At 38.6% G+C, this 11,504-nt stretch overlaps 1 protein-coding gene across 6 annotated transcripts in view; it reads right to left on the bottom strand.

Moving 5' to 3' along the window:
• Positions 1-200: 200 nt before the first annotated feature.
• The window catches only part of KLF12 (KLF transcription factor 12), a 416,573-nt gene continuing 405,269 nt past the window's right edge, over positions 201-11,504 (bottom strand). For all 6 annotated transcript variants that reach the window (XM_037528938.2, XM_054701633.1, XM_054701631.1 and 3 more), the window contains one exon: positions 201-9,677. In XM_037528938.2, the coding sequence (XP_037384835.1) occupies positions 9,496-9,677 (182 nt within the window). In that variant the 3' untranslated portion in view covers positions 201-9,495. The remainder of the gene's footprint in view (positions 9,678-11,504) is intronic.

Below are 11,504 nucleotides of genomic sequence, written 5' to 3'. Positions count from 1 at the left end.
TTAGGGATCCCTCTTTAGGTGCTGGTTGTTATGAAAGAAAACCCCACTCCATTTTTTAGTATGGAGTCTATCTCGTTCTGAGTTTTAAATTACTATACACAAATGGTAAAACTTTTTATAACAAAGGTTTAATTAGAATGGTTAATAACTATGATTTCCAAAGTGTCTGAGTCAGCCTTAGTAATAATTAGGGAGTTTTGTTCCATACAAAATGCTTTATTTAACCTTCATGCCTTCATTCAGATAATTATACAAATGCATACAGTTAAAGGTTTAAACTCTATTTCGGTTCACAGCTCAATTCATAGGAAAGTTGAATACAGAAAAGCAATGCACCAACAGAATATGTCTGAGACACCATTAAAAACGATAACACTTGTTCATTTAAATCTCTGAGAATAGACTGGAATAATCATCCTCTGAGAGAATCTCATTAGGAGGGTCTCCCTTTACATTATCATAGGGCAAAAAAAAAATCACCATTTTACAGTAAAAGGAAAAAAGCTCTGAGTATATTTACAATACATACACTATACATAAATACAAGAACAACACTTACATAATATTAATAAACTTATAACAAGGGGTTGCCTAAACACTACAGAGTATATAAATGCAGAGGAAACTATTGGGAAATTAGATCTTTAGATAAGCTGGAGAAATAAATTCATTCGCAATTAAAACTCTGAACAGAAACCCAAATGAAGACTTAAGAAATTAACACATTTGTTTGCCAGTATCATTGCGGGGGGTGTTATCCTTTAATGTGTAGGACCTCCTCTGGGCACTCCAGGTCTCTGGCGTCAGAAACCCAAGAATCTTCTGTAAAATTATATCCATAAAGCAAATCAGATGCAGCACATCTATTCAATTTGCTGTTCAGAGGCTTTACGCCTAGAATAACTGTTTTGTAAACTGAAGGATGTTTTTGTATTTTTACACAGAGAGATCTTGTGATCCAATCACCATGTATAATGAGCCAAGTGTCAAGAAAAAGGAAAAAGATGCCTGCTTGATTTGGCCAAAGATGATATTTTTCTTATTCCCATGTATTTTTTCAAATACAACTGAGAGATTGATTCAAAGGAATATGACATTCAAATTGACCCCCACACACCAAGAGCGATGTCTAGACTACTACTAATTATAACTAAGTCATTTTAAGTGGCAGGTGGGTATCTTAAAGGTGGTCTGCTCTCACCGTTTCACAACACAAAGTTCTGAGTACATTCTTCTATGGACAAACATGAATTTGCTGGTTTCTCTTATTTAAAATGAGCATGTTATGATACACATAATTGCATTATGATGCAAGATGACATAATACAAAAGACAATGTTTTCAAGCTGGTTTTTAAGTAGTTATCTCACATCCACGGAGAGTTGGTTTGCCATGTGATGCGATGTGTCCCACATAGACATGAACAAAATAAAACATCTACCATTCGGGGGAGGGGAGGGTGATTTTTAAAATGAATTTTCAACACAACAAATTGTAGACAGACAAGTTGATAGGAAAGAGCCTTGAATATAGGCACCAGTGCCCCAGTTCAACAATACCCATCCAATGTAATAAAGTTTGAGTAACAAAATATATAACGTAGTCTGGATGTAATTACAAAGTTTTGCTATGGGAAAACTAAAAACACAAAAAGAATTTTCTATGTTTTAGCGGTGTCTTTGGAGCATGAAATTAGCAGAAAGGGAAGCTGTTGGTATGTCCCTAAAATATCTTTCTTTTTGATTACTTGGGCACTTTCACTAGAATTTGACCCAAATTCTTCCCTCCTAGTCACCCTCATTTCTCGACAAAAATGAATCTCTGTGAAAGTCTTGGTATGCCTGCTTTGGAGAAAGCAAGACATAACTAACACAAAGTCATCGGTTCTTGCTTTGCACAAAAGGCAGACTCTGTTGTTGCAAACGTTTAAAATTTCTAGAGATGAACTACAGAAAGAATAAAGCACTGATGTGACTATTTCTACTATTCATCTCTTTTCAACTCCCTTAAAGCTGTGGTTTTGTTGTTGAGAAATTACTGTTTGTGAAACCTAATTAACCGAGAAGTGCCCGTTTCTGCCATGAGTTGCGCACACAGAAACACTGCTTTCAGCATGGAAGGGAATCTGTTTATACAGGTTTTATCTCTTCTCTTAGTCAAGTAACAGGGAGAAAGATCATAATTCAGGAGATTCATTTTCCGAAAAAGAAAAACCATGAGAAATGATGTTCTCTTAATGTTTTCTAAGTGCATTAGTACATCCATGAATCAAGACTGTCAAAGACCTTGTTCTACACAGAACAGGAGGCGATTTCATTTCTCTGGTGTTGGACAGCTTCTTACATAAAATTCAATGAAACTAACAACAATACTATAAGCAAATTATTTATAAAACTACTTAAAACATTCCAAGGTGGTGCTGTTAGATGAGAAATCTGAAAAGGAATGATCCCTTCTCTCTCCTGCTCAGCATCTGAATGCTTGGGATTGCCACCCTATGAATGACCCTGAGGTCTGTTATTAATCAGTTATGTGGAAGCAAAAATTTCAAATGCCCCTTAAGCAGAATTTAGCAGATCTACATAAGTGGAAAGGCTTTTACTATACCTACAAGGAAATACGTGAAATTGAGAAAACTCACCCAGGCTAAAATGCTATGGAGTAGGGAAAAGTTTTTGATGATTTTGGATCTCCAGGCCAAACATTTGGAGGGGAGTGACAAGTTCCGGGAGACTTCTGGCTGTTGCTGTTGGTTTATAATGATCTTTCACGTGTGACTGATTTCAAATATTCTGTACCCATGTCAGATCATGAGCTATAGCATGTTCCTATATCTTACTTGGAAAATAGTTGACTATGCATCCGTAATAAAACTATTTTAAGTGTTAGAAATACAGAAAGCTGGCTGGTGGGAACACACGCCCTGTGTGGTGTAGTTTGAACAATGCAGCCCCCAGAGCCAGAGAGAAGCTAATTCACATTCCAGATCTGCCATTCACTATTTCTGGGTTTAAGGACAACTCAGTCACAGTCTCCATGCCTCAGTCCCCCACTCTAAAATGTAAAACCATTGTACATATTAGAGGTCATGTGTTGAAAAATCATCTAGGGTAGCTGTTGGCACATAGTATTTAATAAGAAACAGCTACTATGTTCATGGTTTGCTGAATTTTTGACCTTTCAAGTTGTTTTGGAATTCTCAGACAACTTCCAGAAAGCAGTCTGGTTAGAAGACTAGACTTTGGTGAGATTAAGGAACCCAGCAGCTCTCCTTTGACAATTAATTGGTCATTTTACACCCTATTCTGGCCAATTTCCTCCATTCTGAAGAGAAACAGTTGATGGTCTCCTAAGCCTGTGGTCTGGGGTGTGGCCCAGTGTCCACTGTGGTAGTCTTCACATCCAGAGTCTGAGTGTGTAATCACAATTATGCTTTTAAAGTTGCTCTTACCAAATGTTTGGCTCTGGAAGAGTGTGATTTGCTGATAGCTCTCCACAGCTTGTTTGGGTGAAGTTGTGTTCTGAGAGACGGTAGGGCTGGAGTACTTCCAGGGCTTGTCTATTCTATAATTACATTTTTAATTTTTATTCATGACTCCACTTTTAGCAATAAAATAATTATAGGAAAAAATTGTGAAATTCTGTATGTAAATCTGCAAACCTTTATTAAAAGGCTAGGCTTACTAAGTGTCAGTTGTACTTTATTAGACTTTTTAGGGAGAAATAATCATGTCAATATTCATTTCAAATGGTTCTTAGAGGATAACAGGAAATATTAGGGGAAAGGAAATGAAGAAGAAATGCAGAGATGGGTTTGTATATTAGATATTAGTGGATAAAATAGAGCAAAACAAACAATATCCCTCAGTGTTTTGCTCTGAATAAATTGGCTTTTGTCAGCTGAACAAAACTTTTTGAGTCACACACAGTGCTTCACAAGTATGGGGCGAATCACAGTGACGTTTATATCTCAAAATGATAATTGCCACACTCCACAGTATACACTGAAGATCACCTTAATGTTCAGATTTACATTCTTACATTTTTGTAAGGGTGACTAAATTAGAAATGCTAAAATAAACAACATTAGGTATACCTAAGAGACACAAAAAAAATTTAGTGGGTGTGTGAATGGATGTAATTTACTATATGCATATATTTACTGTGTGTGTGTGTCTGTGTGTGTATGCACATTTCCCAAATGTAGAGGAAAAACCCAGTCTGATGAAGAATTATTGCTGTGTAAAATTACAGGAATATCTCATTGGTCATAATGTTTATTGACAGGCACTTTCAGCTTTTAATTCATTTCTGAAAATGGGCATTAGCTTATTGTTATTGCCAGTACAGATTCATTTAACATGTGGCCATATCCATAGCACTTAATCTTGTCAACATGTTGCTATACCTAAAAGTATTCCCTCTGGAATTAAAAAGAATCAACACCTGTATAATTTTATAACCAACTTCATTGAGGAGGAAGATAACAATTGCTAGATGCTTTTCTTCAGCACAAGCAAAATCCTTCGCAACTGTCTTCCTCTTTACAGGCAAAAACCTTTTGAGTCTGGAATCGGTTGCCTCCAACTTAAAAGACTTCATTGTGATTTAAACCATCCTGGCTAAACTGAGACAAGTGGCCACTCCATTGTGTTAGACCACATGACTTGGGAACAGAGTTCCTGTGGCAACATCACTCATGGTAAGATATACAAGGCATATCTGAACAAGGTTTTTTTTTTATTTTTATTGTGATGAAAACTAGAAGCTCTTTTCCCCAACATACTTCATCAAACTATTTACAACCTCTGTAAAATTGTGAGTCTGAAAATACTTTTTCCACTATGACATATGTAACGAATACAGGAAAATATCTCCACTCTTTTTTTTTAAGATGCAGTATCCTATTTCATTTTCTTATGAAAATCTGAATTTCTATTGCAAGTGCACAGCATTTAGCATATTTAAAGTACCAATGGACATGGGTTGCTAAACAGACATTATTCTATAATGAAACTGTGAAAATATAGCATTTGTAATTTTTATGTACACTTCTCAACTATAAAATGCAGGCAAAGTCATAATATAGCATTATAAGCTGATTCCCTAATAAGGTAAATAGCTTACATTTCTAAACAGCATGGATTATTACAAATTCACTCTTTTAAAAAAGTTCTTTGTTGACATCTATTAGCCCACTGGCTGCTGCATATACAAGTGTGTATACAGGTGTGCATGGTTTCGGGGTGCCTAGACAAGTAAGTGGAAGGCAGCATGGGGATAAGTAGAAATGTAAATGGAAGACATGACTTACTAAACCCCTTTTCTAAACAAAACCAGATCAAATCCAAAGATTATTTAATGAGAAATACTAACTACCTCAGAAAGACAGAAGGAAGAGATTTGGTCAATGAAGTTGTAGAATACATTTACCTCTGAAATTTACAGGCATTAGTAAAGAGCAAAATGTGAGATTGGATTATGGACTATGAGTATTAAGGCTTTCTGGGCCTACGATGATTCAGAAGGTATCTCACGTTCAACCTCTCATATGAAGGACCGTAACTCAATGTATCAAGAATGCTGGTATTCTTAACACTGCTTAAATTCTGTCAATGCTTACTATAAATATTAAGACACCTTATAATAACTTCAAGGCTACATTTCTAAGCAGTCTTAATAACATAACAAAGGCGTAATACACTTGAAGGCCTCACCTCACCAGATTTATTCAATTGCAGCTTTGGTAAGTATAATAAATGAAGTACAGAATAAGGAATACTGCATCTTTATCCATATACATGTTATCATCTAATGAACTGATTTCAAAGTGCAAAATTCTATTTCCGTTTAAAACACAAGTGGCAATTTGAAGTTTAAAAAAGCTGTATAAAAATGGATGTAATCTTCATATAACCTATTTCAAATTTTAACCATAATGAAAATGGCCTTTCTAATCATCTAGAACTGGCATTTGTAAACACTGTAGCATTTTGTAAGCTCTCCCCCACCCCAACAATCTTCTTCCTATTTCCACTTAAACTTTAAAGTGAATGAAAAGTGCTTTTTTTTTTTTTTTAAAGATGGTTGATGTTACTGTCATTCAACTGCTTTTGAAAATAAATGTCCTATAGTGTTTTGTAAAAGTAATGTCAGGCAGTAGTATAGACTTCCTGGTAAAGTCATTAGGATTTTCAGCCTAAATGCCTTAATAGAACTTAAGACAAGTTATCATGCAGGCTTCTCAGAATCCACACTTGATTGACAGGATGGGGAAGTGTGAATCTTTTCCCAAATGACTAAAGAATATGAGGAGGAGACCTATTAGAACCTTAAAGCCTGAACCGCGCAACTTTTCAAATAATGTCACCTTCCTTGAGCTCAATCTCTACCATGTAAAGAGGATCAGGCCTACTGCAGCTTCTTTGCCTTTCTAGTGCAGAATTCCCCAGCACATAGATGTGCCCAGCCGCCAATCAAAAGGCTTCAAGTAGCAAACCAAAGTCTGTTTCTAGTTAGCAGACCACAGACAAGTCCTTTGGATTCTGTCCTGTCCTGTTCATCATCCACTGTGCTTTTTCAAGAGGCTAGAATGGACATCAGATGAAATGCCTGAAGATATTCCTACTTAAAAATCCAATTCCATCTCTCCCAAACCACTTTCCTTTTCATGGGGAAACACATGTAGAAAATTCATCAAGGAGAATTTACTACTCAAACCAGCCCCAAATAAGTTTCAGCCCTGGGGCTACATCAGTCACTCATTCACGTCTTGTGCTTGGATTCCTCCTTAGAAATATCAATATGTCAAAAAGGGGAAATGGTGTAACGCTGACAGGTTTTATAAGTTAATCTATTGTCTCAGTCTGGTTTCCACATTCAAGGGGTGAGGAGAAAACCCACTTCCCCGAATCTTTCTTATGTTATTAGAGAGCAGCAACTGCTTTCATTCTGTGCTAAATTTAAGTCAAGCTGTCACTCAGGAAGCTCCCACTGCCTGACAGTTCTATGAAACCTAAAAACCACTTCTACCTGTAACACTCTCAAGACCTCGCTTAGCAAAGAAAAGGTCTGGCCCTTCTTCTGAGAGCAGCAGAATGGAATCAGGTCTACACTTCAGCTGAGTGACTCACCTACTGGGCTGGCAGCTAGGTTCTAGGGCAACAGAGGGCTTCAGGGCTGTGTTCCCTGCTCTGTGTTCTTTGCCACTGATTAGTAACCAACGCTGGCATGCATCAAGAAGCCTTTTTTCTATTTTGAATGTCATAGGCAATGAGAAGTAGGAGTTGCATACAGTACAGATAAAAAACTTTCCAGTTGGTAAAAAACCGAGTGCTTGGTGTTTAGTAAGTAGATTGTGTCAAAGAAGCTATTTATCAATAGAACTGCAGCCCTTGTTGGAGGGAAATTGCCTGATGAATTTTTCAGACCTGGCAGAAAATATAGAGCACATATTTTTGAAGACAGAATTTGACCTGAAAATCATTATGCTGTTGCTTGAACATTTAAAAAATGTCTTTTAATACCATCCAACACAAATCGTCCTTGTTTCAGTGTTTATAGCTCTTTCTTGCTTCATCAGAATAAGATTATCTGAATTACAAGACGATCCTAAAAAAGGATAATTCTGTAGCCGGAAATTATTTCAGAATGTTCAAACATTTAAAAATGAGCTAGTAATATCGTGAGGTTAATTTGTGCAATTCCCCAAATCAAGTGTTTGTAATTAAAATATATTGCAAAGGTCTATGCTGGCAACCTTTTCTATCTAAGCTATAAAAAATCTTAACAACAACAATAATAACAAAAAACCTCGCTAAGCCCCTCAGCCACGTAAAGCTGAAAAAACAGCTTTTAGTGGGGGAAAAATATGGTAATTTTTCTGAAAGAATGCTTGTTGGTGATGTATTGCTTTGTTTACTGTAGACTTTGCTAGTTGCAAAAAAGGCTCATAATTTTAGGGTGTTGACGGGACTATAATTTCCTCTCGCCCTCAGCACAAGATGAGAGGGCTCGACACCCCTGCAGAGGCCAATGCGGAACCCCGGGGTCCTGGTCCAGTTCAGTAAAGGACATCTGGGTAGAAGAACCTGCTGGAGAGTCACTTATCCTGGGCTCTCCAAGTGAGGAGACTAGCACCATGTCAGCTTTTCCTCAGGGAGCATTCCCCTCCCACTGTCTCGGTTCCAAGGAGAACTGACCCATTAACCCAAGAGTTAATTCCCTGCTATGCCTCCCTGGCCTTTCTAGTCACCAAATAACTGTTTTCAAACAAGAAAAGGGGAGCATAATCTTTAATTGTGGTACTCAACCAAGCAGGACAACAAACAGCTGAAAGATTACCTCAGTGCTGTAAATGTAACCAAGACATCTAGAATGCTGGGGTGTTTTTTACAATCCCTTTAGTAAGCATGAAAATTGGTAACGTGAGTCCTCAGTGAAGTTATTGTAGGAAAGTCCTTTTATTCATTATTGCTTTTCTCCTCAAGAGGCGCATTATTTCCATCTCTGCTTTGTCTGATTTTTCATGTTCACTGACTTTGCCCGGGCAGCCCCACCTCTTACCTTGGTGCCAGTGTGTCTAAGAAAGTTTTTTTTCCCCTGATTCCTTGTAATCAAATACTAGGGGCAGGAAGAGATGATGCCTAGGTGACAGAACACTGCAATTTGAAATGGGGCAGTAGTTTTTTAGACAGGCTCTTCCTATTCAACTACAGAACAGCTCTGTGCCAGTCCATGCCAGGGCAGACACCAGGACTAGACTCCGACTGAAATGTCGCTGCCCCTCTGCGCGAACAGATGAACAAAACAGAATCAAAACAAAACAAAAACAATCAACGACAAACAAATGAAAGATTCAATGTTGGTTTTCTTCGGGGCATGGCAAAATGACAAGTTGCGGGTAATAGCTAGTCGCCGCCATCACTATCGCAAAGGGCTGCCCGAGTCCCCTTTATTTTCAGGTAATGGAACCTCTCCAACAGCTGCTTCTTCTCTACTTTCATGCTGCTTGCTGGTAACAGATTGGATGTGTGTTCTATCTTATTCTGATAGTAACTACCACTTTTTGTAAAAAGGGGCGAAGGGGTGGGATGATGGGAGAATAATCCAAATTTGAAAGGTCTTGTTCTAGCCATCAATTTGTGGTAGACGACCTTTAAAGTATCAATAACAAAACGTCTGACAGCTCAGAAAATGTACAAGCTACAAACACCTTTAAATGGCAGAGTACACAGCATGGAAAACAATGCCTGTCTCTCCAGCATTTGTGTCACCGATCTCCCAGGCCAGCGTGAAGACGTTTCTCGTGTAGTCGTGATGGGGGTTACCTTCAGACCAAAAGGAGAAGTGTTACTTCTTTTTCCTGCTCTGGTTTCAGACATCGTGGGATGGTGATGCCCTTTTGCGTTAACACTGTGAAGGGGATTCAGCCCTGCTGAATTGGGTGCCGCTAAGAGATCCAGCTCTTACGCTCAGCTGGACAGGTAGCATTCCTCACACCAGCATATGCCTCCGGCGGTGCAGTGCCAAGTGATCTGACCGGGAAAAGCTGCGATCACAGTCCGCGCACTTGAATGGCTTCACTCCCGTGTGTTTGCGGTAATGCCTTGTCAGTTCATCCGAACGGGCGAACTTCCAGGTGCAGCCTTCCCAGGTACACTTGTAGGGTTTCTCTCCTGGAAGAGACAAAGACACGCTTGGGTGCTCCATCGCTTACCCGTAATAACCAAGCCAGGACTACAGTTTGGGAAATCGTTGTTCTCAAAGGACTTTCCATTTGGTAATCTTTTCTCAGGACACCTTACCATTTGGTAATCTTTTCTCAGGACATCTTACCGTCCTGCTGGCAGGTCTGGGGTCAGACAGGTGGGGGTTTCCATCTTGTCTCTCCTGCTGTGACATCCAACAAGTTAACACTTGCATCCTCAATTATGGGTAAGCTGCTTTCCAGTCAAAAGTAGTAGAAGGCACAGGCTGATTGCTACTGGGGCTAATCATCATTGGTAGACTAAAGGGGCACTTCACAGGTCTACCTAGGTTCACCGGGTTCCTCAGAAAGCACTATACAGGCTAATTCATTATGTTTTGCTTCAATACTCCGCACAAATGTATATCACTCAGATGGCCCAGACCTTTCTAGGATACAAAATCCATTTGTCACTGAGAATATACATTATAAGGTAAAGTATTATACCACCCCCAAGTTAGGTATTGCATGCATACTGTTTATAAACAGCCACTTTTTGCTTATCTATTGGGAAAGAATCCTAGATATCTTAATACTGTAACGTTTAAATAACTTTGTCAGTGATCAAGAATTAGGGCAAACCCTTAGGAATCATCGAGTGGGTCCGAATATTGAGATTCATGATAAAAAAAGCCATCAGAAGTATGTAATCTGACCAGGTTTCTCAGTCAACTTGTAAGAACAGTAAAATATGCAAAAGCTTTGCTGGGAAAAGATACAGTAGCCATTGTCCAAATGAGCTCCCAAGGGGAGTGGGACAATAGTTGACCCAGGTGTGCTTTTTCCTGGCTCTCATTCAGAGCGGAAGCCCTGTCCCCATGCAACCCCACAATACTGATCTCGTCCCTGCTTCTTCCATCCAATGCTCAACAGCATGCTTCTTCATCATGCATAGCCTCTGATGAAAAGGCCTACAATAAGGATGGGAGCTACTTGCTGATCCTTATGTCTACAGCTGCAAAGTGAGTATTGCTAACCCCACTTTAGAGATGAGAAAACTGAGGCGCAATAATGTATAGAGTAGCTTGCCCAAGGATTTTGAAAAAGACGTGTTTGGCTCCAAGTTCAGCACTTTTCATTATGTTGCAGTGGAATGGATAATTCTTTCCCCAATTAACCTTTGTCTCATCTTCAAAGTTGCTTTTGCTTTTCTAGCTACTACCAAATTATTCAATTTCTATTTCTATTAAATCACCTATGACAAGAGGTCATAGAGATTTTATGATTCTGTATTCAGATAACAGTTTCTGAATACACGGAAGTCAAGGACCATATCTGTACTATTTCAGTATCCTCAGAGCCTAGGAGCAAGCACTTGAATAAATTAATAAGCTCTCTCTCTCTCTCTCTCTCTCTCTCACACACACACACAGACAAGACCAAACTAATAAGCTCTGTGAGAGTACAAGTAATGCCTACATGGGAAAACTAGTCCAAACTGGACCCAACATTTACATTCAACTTTACATAAACACTGTTTCTATGAGTTCTTTTAGGATCAAGTGGTCCTTTCAGAAGTAGAGTGAATAGTACACATTAGTTAAATCTAGAAATATTGATGCACTAATTGTGGCCCACAGAAAATTCCAGGTTACTCTGAAAGGGCTCTATTCAACCAGACGCCTAATGACTGAATTAAGTCAAAACCTCAACTTCTGACTCATTCAGCCTATGAAGACAAAAGTCTACATTTGCAGGTGTCTACTGGCCAGAGACAACCCAAACTGTTAAAAACAAACAGCAAATCCCTAGCTTA

Source organism: Talpa occidentalis, unplaced genomic scaffold (genome assembly GCF_014898055.3).
Source record: "Talpa occidentalis isolate TD23 unplaced genomic scaffold, MPIMG_talOcc4v2.1 talOcc4.5, whole genome shotgun sequence".
NCBI lineage: Eukaryota > Metazoa > Chordata > Mammalia > Eulipotyphla > Talpidae > Talpa > Talpa occidentalis.
Note: the sequence above shows the minus strand (reverse complement) of the source record. Positions and strands in the feature narration are given on the sequence as shown.